Source organism: Hylobates moloch, unplaced genomic scaffold, assembly GCF_009828535.3.
Source record: "Hylobates moloch isolate HMO894 unplaced genomic scaffold, HMol_V3 SCAFFOLD_15, whole genome shotgun sequence".
Lineage (NCBI taxonomy): Eukaryota > Metazoa > Chordata > Mammalia > Primates > Hylobatidae > Hylobates > Hylobates moloch.
Genome location: NW_026652290.1, coordinates 63712205 through 63726072, shown reverse-complemented (window position 1 = coordinate 63726072; position 13868 = coordinate 63712205). Strand labels below are relative to the sequence as shown.

The following is a 13868-nucleotide window of genomic DNA, read 5'->3' as shown; positions in this document are numbered from 1 at the left end:
CCGTGTATTTAGATCAATCTGAACCCATCTCTTTCAGCAGAGAAGAAACATATATTCTACTACACACTACATTTAAATCTGTGTTAGGGGAGGAGAGCTCAGCCAGTACTTCTGCATGTGAACCTGAACTACCATAATGCAGCAGGATCAGCGAGGGGTACAAAGTCAACCGGGAACCACGTGTGATAGATTTTTCTGGATGTCAAGTGTATTTTGGAAAAGATAATTATAAAAATATTCTCTAAATTGACAAACACTGTAAATATTTGTGATGTACATCGTTTTGAAATATGTATACATTGTAGAATGGCGAAATCAACCTAATCACATATGCATTACCTCACATACTTATTTTTTGTCAGAACACTTAAAATCTACTCAATGATTTTCAAGTATAATTAACTATAGTCGCTACATTGCACAACAGATCTCTGGAACTTATTCATGAAAACTTGTATCCTTTAAGCAACACGTCCCCAACCCCAAAAATAAATTGTTAATGAGACAACTGTGTTCTATTGAAAAATTTAGATTAAAAGCTTCCTATAGCAACCTGAGGGGTAATTTATAGTAACGTTTTGACATTGATTGTTAAAATAGCTATAACATTTCCATTTTACAAAAATACTTTTATATAACACTGCATTCTATTTTCTACATACTTTTACACACATGCTGAGTCCTGGGTGCTCTACTATTTCTTTGGGCACAATTACGATATATGCTCCAAATCAAACAACTTTAAAGTCTGGCATCCAGGTGGCACTCTGATACAATGAGTCTAAACGCATATTTACATTTAGTTGGGAAAATTATATTCGTAATAAGACATGATTAGCAATTCATTTTATTCACATTATACACTTAAAAATAGGTTATTATGTTATGGGAGAAACCCTGATAAATTTGTTCTCAAGAACAATTAGGCTCATTTGAAAGCATTAGCAGTGCTGAAAATTGTTTTAAAAACATAAATTAACAAATGTTTACATACCTCAGGAGTCAACTTTGCTATTGATGTGAAAAGCATAGATACAATCTAAAACAGAAAGAGGAGGATTTCAGGATATTCTTGTTTTGTTCTGCTTTTGAGACAGGGTTTCGCTAAGTCACCCAGGCTGGGATGCAGTGGCGAGATCACAGCTCACTGCAGCCTCCACTTCTCAGGCTCAAGCGATCCTCCTGCCTCAGCCTCCGAGTGGCTGGGACTACAGGCATGTGCCACTACACCCGGCTAGTTTTTTTTCTATTTTGTGTAGAGACGGGTTCTCACTATGTTGCCTAGGCTGGTCTCAAACTCCTAGGCTCAAGCGATCCTCCCGCCTTGGCCTCCCAAGGTGCTGGGATTACAGGCATGAGCCACCGCACCCAGCCAGATTTCAGGGTATTCTTTTTAAAAATTTCCAAAAATCTTTAAGACTGTTCCTTAGCACTTACATGTTCTGCAAGTCGATTATTGTATCGACACAGGCTGAAAATCAGATTACAAGTTTGTCTTATATTGATGCCATCACGAATATGTTGAAACAAGAAGGGAAATCCCTGTCAAAAGCAAAAGTTGTTCATTTAAGAACCGTTATTATTTTTGTGATGATCAAATTGTCTAATATTAGAGAATGTACTACCTTTCCTCCTGTTAATGCTGCCATGTCAGTCTGTGATAATGTCAAATGCCTGAAAGAAAATATTAGTGGAAATAAGTTTTTCTTCCTTCTGTATTACTTTACAGCGATTTACAACATGTATCAAAAATTGTTGATTCAATTATAATTGTATTAACCTGCCATCATAAAATGATTTTTTGCTAGCTACACTTGCTTGCTAAATGTCTTTTAGGCAACTTTTCAACATTGCAGGATTGGTAAATGAAAGCCCAAATGTACTTCATTTTCATTTAATTAACTATTTTAGTATATAAAACAGTAGGATGGGTCTTATTTTACTTACTTTTTTTTTTGGACATGAGACCCTTCAAAACCAAATGGACTTTTAGAAATTAGCATTTCATCTCCCAGTTTAAAATTACTGTATATTTCTTCCTTTTTTTTCTTTCCTTCTTTTTAGAGATGGAGTCTACTTCTGCTGCCCAGGCGGGAGTGCAGCGATGTGATCGCAGCTCACTGCAGCCTCGAATTACTAGGCTCAGGGGATCCTTCTATGTAAGCAGGATTCAGGCACAAGCCACTACACCTAGATTGCATATTTCTTTTATAACTTACAAAAATTTCAGCTATATTAAAAAATGGAATAGCACAAGTATTCCATCAGCTTCAAATTTACCAAAATCATAGCCAGTCTCGTTTCATTTGAACCCCTATCCACTCAGTATGAATTATTCTGAAGCAAACTCCAGGTATTTTATCATTTAATCCATAAATCATAGTATCTTTAACAGATAGGTTTCAAAAACCACCACAGTACCATTATTCATGCCTAAATGAATAATTCCGCACTATCATACAATATCCAGTGTACACATTTCCTGAAGTTTCTAAAAAGATTTTTTAAATTAACTTGTTTGAATCAGGATTCAAATAAAGCCTTTTGCCATAATTAGTTGAAAAGTCTCTTAAATATTTTAATCTATTGGTTTCCCCACCAGCTTTGTGTTTGTAATTTATCTGTTGAAGGTCATTTGTCCTGTAGTTTCTCTCACATTTACACTTTGCTGATTGTATCCTTATGGTGCTGTCTTAACATGTTACTCTGTCCCTGCATTTTCTATAAACTGGTAGTCAGATCCAGACTTGATGAGATCTAGGTTTGACTTTTTAATTAATAGTATCTTGTAGAAGGCACACAATGAAGGGTTAGTCTTTTTGTAACGTTTTCTGTCAGTGATGATAATTGCCTAGATCTATTATTTCATCTGGGATTCCAAAACAGTGATATTCTAATTCCAATTGTCCTTCCTCATTCATTAGCTTGAATACATATAAGAACACAAACTTCCCCTCAATCACCATTTGGTTGCCATGAAGTATACTTGCAAGTAGAATAAATGCTTCATACTGTTTCCATTATTTATCAGTTTCAAAAATAATGATTTGATTTCCTAATATAATCCAAAAGTTGCCAGTAAACTAAAAAAAAATTCTTTTTAGGTATTATGAACTCATGGATTTAACATCTTTGATGTGATTCACAGTCCACTGCAGTTATTACCGATGCTCAAAGCTGTTCAATCTATCACCAGTAGAAATCTCCATAAGTTGGCTCTTGAGTTTCTTTACCATGACCTCAGTAGCCTTAGACTGCCTCCTGCTTTCCAAATGATAAGACATTCCAAGCTTCTCATTCATTTCTTTCCCAAGAACTGGAACTGGTCGTTTTTCCAAGGAACCCCAATTCTTTCAGTGGGAAATGAAACCTAGAGACTATACCCTAGATGCCAAGGGTATAGTCTATTAATTAATAGTATCTTGTAGAAGGCACACAATGAAAGGTTAGTCTTTTTGTAAGGTTTTCTGTCAGTGATGATAACTGCCTAGATCTATCATTTCATCTGGGATTCCAAAACAGTGATATTCTAATTCCAATTGTCCTTCCTCATTCATTAGCTTGAATACATATAAGAACACAAACTTCCCCTCAATCACCATTTGGTTGCCATGAAGTATACTCGCAAGTAGAATAAATGCTTGATACTGTTTCCATTATTATACTATAAATTATAATATACCCTGGATGCCAATCAAGGGTACTCATTGATTCTGGGTTGTACAAGGTTTCCAGGTCTTTTCAGAAAACAGTGGTAGGTAAAACATTTTCTGTAATAGATTTTCTGTTTGCAAATACACCATAAACTGCTACAGATATTTCCAATTCAAATTTAGTTTTAAGTAAGTTATGCAAAACCCTACAATTTAATATTTTTATCTTTCTTTTGCTTAAAATCTTGGTTTCCAATGACATTGTTACTTATTTGTTTCATCCTGTAATATACATCAATACTTTCAGAATAATACTTTTATTACAAATAATATAATTACTATTACAGTTTAGGAAAATTTTGAAATTCTTTTTGTCCTTCATATACATCCCACTAGAAATTTACCTATTTAATATATAGTTAGGTTCATTTATTTCACTGTGCTTTTGATTTTTAGAGATTACTTCTTATTCATTTATTTATAATTATACATTGATACGATATCAAAGTTAAATTTGTCAAGAATCCATTCCTGTCCCCTCCACCCTGTTTTTCTTCCTCTATCCACTGGAAACCATTTAAAAAAAAAAGTTTTTGATTTATAGTCAATTCTTGTATTTGAGGTAGTTGTGTTCTATAAAGTGTGGCAAATACTGAATTAGCAAATACCAAATTATTACCACTAGGGAAAACACACGATTAAGTTTCTGTGAGCCTCTGGTAATATTTTTGTCAACCAATCAATACATTTACTTCGTTTTATGAGTGTTTCTGTTTAAAAATACCTTATTTAGTATATATTGTTGATTCATTAACGTTTAACTCACTGCCAATAGTATTAAAACTCATATGAATGAAACGTATCTAACATATATTTTCCCTATAAGTCATATCATGGCCTTCTTGAGCTTAAGAACACTAGAGAGCACTTCAGCACTACACTTGAGGGCCATTTTATTTACTTATTTTTACAGATGGATCTTGCTATATTGCCCAAACTGGACTGTAATGGCTATTCACAGATGCCAAAGTAGCATACTGCAGACTCAAACTCCTGGCCTCAAGCCATCCACCTCATCCTCCCAAGTAGTTGGGACTACAGGCATGTGCCACCACACCTGGCTGAGGGCCATTTTAAACAGCAAAATCACAAACAAAAAATATAAATATACAAAAAATTTTCACCGCATACACCGTGAAAAGTACATTTGTTTACAATATGGAAACTGAAACAAAAAGGCAAATTATTGCCTTGTTTGACCTTACCTAGAAAGGCATGTCAGGCAACGCAAGTTTTTTGCCACTCTGCATATGCACAAGTCTGTGAATGACTGCAAAAGCTCCCCGAGTCCCAATTTTGGCATTACAAATGCATTTTAGCAAATGGGTGAATTTGCAAATAAGAAATCCACAAATAATGAGGTTTGGTTGTACATACACATACATACACACACACACACACACACACACACACACACTCTCTCTCTCTCTCTCTGTCATCATAGCATTCCCTTAAAAAGTAGGATATCATATACACTTTTTCCCACATTTTTTTACTTAGTAATAGATCCTAAAGATTTCTCTGTGGTAGTACAGATAAATTCCATACTTCCTTTATCAGCTATATTCTTTTGAATGGATGCTGTTTTTTCAACTAGTTCCCTTTTGATGGACATTCAGCTGATTCTAGTCTTTTGCTATCAGAAGCATGGTTTCAATAAACATATTTGCATATACATCTTTCTGTATTGTGGACACAGATTTCTAGAAATGAAGTTGCTAGGTTAAAGAACGAATGCACGCTCTATTTTGCTAGATATTTTACTGTATATTTTTTCAATGACTATTTCTAACATGACTCATAAAGTAAAAGTTTGGTAGAAAAAACTGAAATTCTTATGCCACAAGAGTTGATGAATAGTAGTATTATTTAAAAGGAATTATATAATAAAAGCTAGTGAATAACAATTACATAATTAGACATATATAATAAAAAGCTAGTGGAAAAACTAGTGGTAAACAATTATGTAAAAATAATAAAACCAAACATGCTTTAAACATTTTAAATTTGAAACATTTCACCTTTCTGATCGAGACTGTTCAACCAAAAGAGCAACTAAAGCTATCATCTTTTCAAGGGCAGCTGGCCTGTATTTTTCTTCTGCCAGAGAGAGGATATCTTCTTCCTCCTCTTCTTCTTCCCCTTCTTCCTCTGATAACACTTCAACTTGAGGCTAAGTTGGAATAAAATTCAATTTTAATATGGTAGTAGTTTTAGTATTATTTTGAGAACAAATGACTTGTTTTATGTAACAGTGTAGATGGTGGCAGGAGCTTGTAACATGACAAACAACTGCACAAAGACCTAAACCTAATGTAAAACACTCTAAACCACATTCAGGACAGTCTTAGATTAAATTGCCAGAACTGTAAAGAATAACAATTCTCTGCCGGGCATGGTGGCTCACGTAATCCCAGCATTTTGGAAGGCTGAGGCGGGTGGATCATTTGAGGTCAGGAGTTCGAGACCAGCCTGGCCAACACGGTGAAACTCCATTTCTACTAAACATACAAAAATTAGCCAGGCGTGGTGGCACGCGCTTGTAATCCCAGCTACTCGGGAGGCTGAGGCAGGAGAATTGCCTGAACCTGGGAGGTGGGGGTTACAGTGAGCCGAGATAGCACTATTGCACTCCAGCCTGGGCGATAGAGTGAGACTCTGTCTCAAAAAAAAAAAAAAAAAAAAACCCTCAACACTGAGTATTACCTTACCTATAAATCCTTGAATAACTTTTTTCTTATAAGCAAGCTCATTGGAAGACAAGTCAGGAGAAAAAATTACAAGTACGATAAAATAGTATTTCCTACTTAATAAAAATGCCAGTTATACAAAATAAGAATTCTTATTTATAGTTTCCTGATAATCCAAATAGTGGGTATTTCAAAGAGACATTCACTTGGGCTTCTAAATGCAGAGACTCAAAAGATTTTATGATCTACTAGTGTATATTCTGTGAAGCACTACGAAACAGTGTTTAAGAGTTTTAGCTCAGCAGTCTGACCAAGGATCAAAGCACAACTCACTGTGATCTAAAACAAATTAACTTCTCTAAGTTTCAACTGTCTCATCTGTTAAATGGAGATATAAAGGGTACTTATCTCTTATGGTTAAGAAAAGGACTGAATAAGAGTGCAAGTAGATCATACAATCTAAAGCATTTGTTATGAACAACGTAAAACTGATGCAATACTTTATTATTATTAATAGACCAGCTACTTAAATTTTGGGAAAACGCTCATAAACTTAATAGCAAAGAACCTAAAAATGTGACCAGCAAAATGTTCACAAAAACAATTCACTGTTGATAAGACCCCAAAATAGGTGACGACTTTGCCTTATTTGCTTTGTTCCAGACCTTACCAATGAATGAACTTCATTACCTAGTTGTTTTTCTTGCTATATCCATTAAAATTACATTAAAAACATCAACCAATCTTAGACCCTTCACATTATCTAACATTAGGTTCCAGAAGGGACTTTAAAAGGTTCTAACATCTCAGGACTTTGCACGATGCAAACTATGAAAACCATGGCGTCTAATTCCTAATGTACGATAGAATTGTACTTACATTTTCAGGTCCTTTTGTTCCCATGTAAAAATGTACCATTGTAGATATAGCTTGCAATGAAAGCAAAAATTGGCTCTAAACAAACAAACAAACAAAATTTAAAAATATCAAATAAAAGCAATTAAGTTGCAAATACTGAGAAAAGGTAGATAATCCAAAAGATAGACAAGATACAGCCTCACCTCTTCTTCACCCATTTTTGCAAATTCGTAAAGGAAGGCAAAATACTCTGTAAGATGTTTACTGTGAGGTTTTACACCATGTTCCATAATTAATAATAGGGTTCTCACAAAGCGAGTGACACATGAACGACCGCCAATATCTTCTACTGAGGCATCCATATCATCTGACCTAAGAGACAATTAAATACATCTTAGAGAATGTATGAGGCCTGGAAATACTGTTCGAGAGAAAAAGTACTTTTTAAACTGTGAATTTCTTTTATCTTTGAGATAATGAATATCAACTGTAACAACGTAAGTAGTTATTGTGACTGGCTAAATCAATGCAAACAAAAAGACTAAGCCATAAAGTAATTTGTAGAGGATCTTGCAGATGCAAAATTTAAATAAAACAAAAATATTTTACCTTCTTGAATGTATTATTACAGATTATTTTTAAACAGAACAAATATTTCAGTGTGGATTTAAAAAAATATTTTGTAGGCAGGTCGTCAAGAAACTTAAAAATTAGGGCCAAGCATGGTGGTTCACGCCTGTAATCCTAGCAATCTGGGAGGCCGAGGTGGGCGGATCATTTGAACTTACGAGTTTGAGACCAGCCTAGGCAACATGAAGAAACCCTATCTCTTTTAAAAAAAAACAAAAAAAAAACAAAAAAAACGCCACACAGACACACAAACTTGTTCAAAAAGTACTTCTTACCCATCTTCCATTCCTGGCTGCAAATAGAGATGAGCATGCACAGGTCTCAGCCTCTGAATCACATGGATACACAAACGCTGAAACATCTGTGAAGAAAAAGATAAAACAAGAGCCAACTCATCAGGTAACAAAGATTTGAAAAATTAACATGATTCAAAATTCTCTGCCACCCATTTATAGTTTGCACAAGATTATCTTGGTATTCTGGAGCTCTTCTGGAGTCTCAACAATGGACTAAGGAAATAAGGCAAAGTTAGCATTAAAAAATTCAGTTTTATGATAAAGAGAAAAAAACAAACTGTACGTTTCAGTAATACAGATGATCAAAAACAAAGCTTCAAAAAATCCTTTTAGCTAGTGGAGATAGAGAAAAGAAAATCTAGTATCCAATTCCTTAAGAAGAGTTGCGGGTGGGGGAAGGGCCGCTGCTCATCACGGGGTCAGCAGCTAGGAGAAGGAAATGTGAGGATTCTTTAAAGATACACAAGTGACCCACAATCACATGAAAAAATGTGTAACCATTTTTAGGAAAACGCATACCAAAACCACAATAAGATACCACTTCATACCTTCTAGGATGGCTAAAATAAAAAAGACAGTATCAGCTGCTAAAGATTATGGTGAAACTGTCAAACACTGCAGTCACTATAAAAAAACAGTTTTAAAAAAACACTGCAGTCACTATAAAAAAACAGTTTACCGGCCGGGTGCGGTGGCTCACGCTTGTAATCCCAGCACTTTGGGAGGCCGAGGCGGGCGGATCACGAGGTCAGGAGATCAAGACCACGGTGAAACCCCGTCTCTACTAAAAATACAAAAAAATTAGCCGGGCGTGGTGGCGGGCGCCTATAGTCCCAGCTACTCGGAGAGGCTGAGGCAGGAGAATGGCGTGAACCCGGGAGGTGGAGCTTGCAGTGAGCCGAAATCGCGCCACTGCACTCCAGCCAGGGCCAGAGCGAAAGACCCAGACTCCGTCAAAAAAAAAAAAAAAACAGTTTACCAGCCGGGTGCAGTGGCTCAAGCCTATAATCCCAGCACTTTGAGAGGCTGTGGTGGATCACCTGAGGTCAGGAGTTTGAGACCAGCCTAGCCAACATGGCAAAACCCCACTTCTACTAAAAATACAAAAACTAGCTGGGCGTGGTGGTGGGCACCTGTAATCTCAGCTAAGGAAGCTGAGGCAGGGAGAACTGTGTGAATCTGGGAGGTGGAGGTTGTAGTGAGACGTGATCACGCCATTGCACTCCAGCCTGGTTGACGGAGCGAGACTCCATCTCAAAAACAACACCAACCAACCAACCAAACAAAAAACACCAGTTTACCACCAGTACAGTGGCTGTAGTAATAGCACATTGGGAGGCCAAGGCGGGCACATCACCTGAGGTCAGGAGTTTGAGACCAGCCTGGCCAAAATGGTGAAACCCCGTCTCTACTAAAAACACAAAAAATTAGCTGGGCACGGTGGTGCACGCCTGTAATCCCAGCTACTTGGAAAGCTGAGGCAGGAGAATCACTTGAACCCTGGAGGCAGAAGTTGCAGTGAGCTGAGACCACAGCACTGCACTCCAGCCTGGGCCACAAGAGTGAAACTCCATCTCAAAAAAAAAAAACCACAAAAACAAAAAACAGTTTACCGTTCTAAAAACGTACACAAAGAAGTGACAATATGTCCAAACAAAAACTTGTACTAAAAGTTCCTAACAGCATTACTAAAAATAGCCAAAAAGTAGAAACATCTCAAATATTCAGCTGATGAACAGATAACACAAAATGTGGGGTATATACATTTGACAAACTATTTGGCAAAAAAAGAAAATGTAATATGGATACATGCTGTAACATGAGTAAATCCTGAAAATACTGTTAAAGCAGTAAGTCACAAAAGACTAATAGTCTATCAGTCCATTTATGTGAAATGGTCAAAATAGGCAAATTTATAAAGATAGAAAGTAGACTAGTAGTTGTCAGGGATTGAGGAGAAAGGACAGGATAAAATAGGAACTGATTGCTAATGGGTATAGGGGTTTCTTTTGGTTGGGGGTGGGGATGGCAAATGTTCCAAAATTAGGTAGTAGTGATGGTTGCACAACTTTGTGACTATACTAAAAACCACTAAATTTTACATTTGAAAGGGTGAGTAAATTTTATGGTATAAGAATTGTATCTTAGGCCAGGCTCAGTGGCTCAGAACTATAATCCCAGAACTCTGGGAGGCTAAGGTGGGAGGACTGCCTGATCCCAGGAATTTGAGACCAGCCTAGGCAACAGGGGAGAGACACTCTCTCTACAAAAAAATACAAAAATTAGTCAGGTGTGGTGGTGTGTGCCTGTAGTTCCAGCTACTCAGGAGGCTGAGGTGGGAGAATTGCTTGAGCCCAGGAGGTGGAAGCTGCAGTGAGCCATGTAGCACCACCGCACTACAGCCAGGGTGACAGAACGAGACTCTTGTCTCAAAACAAAACAAAACAAAATCAGCCAGGTGTGGTGGTGTGTGCATGTAGTCCTAGCTGCTGAGGCAAGAGGACTGCTTGTGACAGAGCAAAACCCTCTAAAATAAATATATACACACACACACTTATATAGAACATATATATGTTACATAACATTTGTATAGAACATATATATGTTCTATATAAATTTATAAATATATAAACATAATATTATATGTTCTACATAACATATATATGTAATATATACACACACGCATATATATCTCAATAGTAACTGGAAAGTGGCATAAGTCAATTAAGTTTTTGATTTTGTGAAAAGTGACTATAAAGTAATATTTAAATTTCATTGTCTATTTTACCCAACAATTTAAAGAAAACAAACTGTTTCGTATGACAGTTCAGACCCAATCACAGAAATAAGTTACAGTCTTTTCATTAGCTTTCGAGGTCACTAGAGTACCCTACCATGGTTAGAATGTCTAAGGATTGTAAAAGAATCAGTACAACTCATAAAGCATCTAATAATAAAGAGCAGGATCTAATAATAAAAGAACAGGAAGTTATAGTCAATCTTTCTACATCCAGGAAATGTGCATAATTTTAATCACCTTATTAGAGTGAGAGCTGATGTTAAAAGAGGCTGGTGAAACCAACAACAAAATGACTTTTATGATAGGAGGTATATCTTTTCAAACTATTATCAGTATTAGGTTAAGACACACTTATAAGCAAATTTAGAATAATTAAATTGAAAGTAACTTCTTTTCCAAATAATTTTTTTCAAACATATTTTTCCTTACCTGTCTCACAATTTGATTAGGGCACTTAATTAGTATCTGCATTGGCCACCAGTCATCATCAGCCATGCGATCTAAAAACCACTGTAAAAAAAATACAGCATGACTTTAACATTCAACAAATAATTGTTACATGGGATAAAAGTCACATAAGAATTTTATTTCTAGTCAATGTTTTAATTCTTTTAAGTTCTTACCAGAAAAGTTTCTCTAACTGTCATAAAAGTCCAACTCTAAAACCATAATAAGGGTTACCTCATTACACAACTCCATGGAATGCCATTTACATTATAGTATGCAATGGGCATGACAATCTGTGGTCCTTTTTCATAATAAAATATAATTCTCTTAGCCCTCAAATGTCACACTATAGAATCTTTAGTTCTTATTAATTATATATATATTTTTTTTTTTTTTGTGACAGATCTTGCTCCATTGCCCAGGCTGGAGTGCAGTAGCAGGATCTCGGCTCACTGAAACCTCTGCCTCCCAGGTTCAAGTGATTCTCCTCCCGAGTAGCTGGGAATACAGGGACGCACCACAATGTCTGGCTGATTTTTGTATTTTTAGTAGAAATGGGGTTTCACTATGTTGGCCAGGCTGGTCTTGAACTCCTGACCTCAGGTGATCTGGCCGCCTTGGCCTCCTTAAGTGCTGGTATTATAGGCGTGAAACCCCTCACCCGGCCACCTATTAATAGTATGTGATATGAGCATGATTCATTTTCTGTTTAAAAACAAATTATGATCTAATTAGCACTCGAGAAACTCTGGATCTATCAAACAGCCATGAGAAGAGAAGGAAACAGAGGAACATGTTAAACACCACCAGGAAAATGCAATTAGTCAAAGAAAGCATGTGGGAAATCCTACAGCACAAATGACAAAAAATGGCATGGAGAAAAAAAAAGTAACTTATAGATTAAGGAAGACTTAAGAGACAGATGAATGCAAAATGTGGAACTTGTTTGAACTGCTCATTTAAACCAATCAACTGAAAATTTTTTTTTTGAGATAGAGAAAACTGAACATAGGATGGGTATTAGATGACAAGAATAAATCACTTCTGGCCAGGTGTAATGGCTCATGCCTGTAATCTCAGCACTTTGGGAGGCAGAGGCAGAAGGATAGCTTGAAGCTTGGAGTTTGAGACCAGCTGGGCAACAAAGAGACTCCATCTCTATAAAAAAAGAAAAAAAATTAGCTGAGTGTGTTAGTGTGTGTCTGTGGTCCCAGCTACTCGGGAGGCTGAGGGAGGAGGATTGCTCAAGCCCAGGATTTCGAGGTTGCAGTGAGCTATGACTGTGCACCACTGCATTCAACAGCCTGAGTGACAGAGTGACACCCTCTCTGGGGGTAAAAAAAAAAAAAAGTTATAAAGATGAGAAGTCACTTCCAATATTACTGGGAGTGAATGAAATTGTGGTTCAATGTTTTTGAAGTTTTCTTATGTTAGAAATATACACTGGGTGTTTATGGATGCATGATCTATTTAGGTTTCCTTTACAATTCTTACATTATGGAAAAAAAAGGGATAGGGAATAGATGAAACAAGAATGAATATTATTATTTATTGAAGTTGAGGAACAGGTATGTGACAGCTTATTATCCCTTTCTACTTTTGTCCATGTTTCCAAATTCTCATTACAAAGTTTCAAGAAGTTACACTTTAGTGTTTGAAATTTCTGAGGAATAGATTCCCTTACTCTATTTCTATAAGGTATAATCAGATGAACTTCTAAATATGCAAAAAACCTTTAACTATAATTCAACTATTATATACTAGACTGCTATTTCCCACTTCTGTTAATTCATAAGACTTGCATTCCTATGGAGATTTACAACTCTTTGGTTGCTAATCTAAAAATTAAGATGGCAATATGATTAAGTTGTCATTACCTGTGAGTGGGTTATCCTTAGGGATGCACCTCTTAAAATAGAGGATGGAGAGATAAAACCAGGCATAAACTGATCTACTGAGATAGGTGGATAGGTGAATTTTTTTTTTGGCAGGGAGAGTGGGGAAAGAGGAAGGGACAGATGATGTTAAGCATTTTCTAACAACATACAAAAGTAGTTAAGAGAGGGATGGAAGAAACAGGAAGATGATGTTGGCCAAAGAGTACAAAGTTTCAGGTTTATTTTTTATTTTTATTTTGTTAAATTGAGACAGAGTCTCACTCTGTTGCCCAGGCTGGAGTGTGGTGGCGTGATCTCAGCTCACTGCTTCTCTGCCTCCAGGGTTCAAGTGATTCTCCTGCCTCAGCCTCCCCAGTAGTTGGGATTACAAGTGCACACCACCATGACCAGTTAATTTTTTTTATTTTTAGTAGAGACGTGGTTTTGCATGTGGGCCGGGCTGGTCTCGAACTCCTGACCTCAAGTGATCCGCCAGCCTCAGCCTCCCAAAGTGCTGGGATTACAGGTGTGAGCCACCACGCACAGTCCCAAGTTTC

At 36.6% G+C, this 13868-nt stretch overlaps 1 protein-coding gene across 3 annotated transcripts in view; it reads right to left on the bottom strand.

Annotated features, from left to right (window-relative positions):
• The window catches only part of USP34 (ubiquitin specific peptidase 34), a 297846-nt gene that overhangs the window by 33730 nt on the left and 250248 nt on the right, over nt 1-13868 (bottom strand). For all 3 annotated transcript variants that reach the window (XM_032176545.2, XM_032176542.2, XM_032176541.2), the window contains exons 58-65: nt 11417-11497; nt 8167-8252; nt 7465-7633; nt 7283-7357; nt 5735-5886; nt 1626-1674; nt 1438-1542; nt 995-1039 (exon numbers count right to left, since the gene is read on the bottom strand). In XM_032176545.2, the coding sequence (XP_032032436.1) occupies nt 995-1039; nt 1438-1542; nt 1626-1674; nt 5735-5886; nt 7283-7357; nt 7465-7633; nt 8167-8252; nt 11417-11497 (762 nt within the window). The remainder of the gene's footprint in view (nt 1-994; nt 1040-1437; nt 1543-1625; nt 1675-5734; nt 5887-7282; nt 7358-7464; nt 7634-8166; nt 8253-11416; nt 11498-13868) is intronic.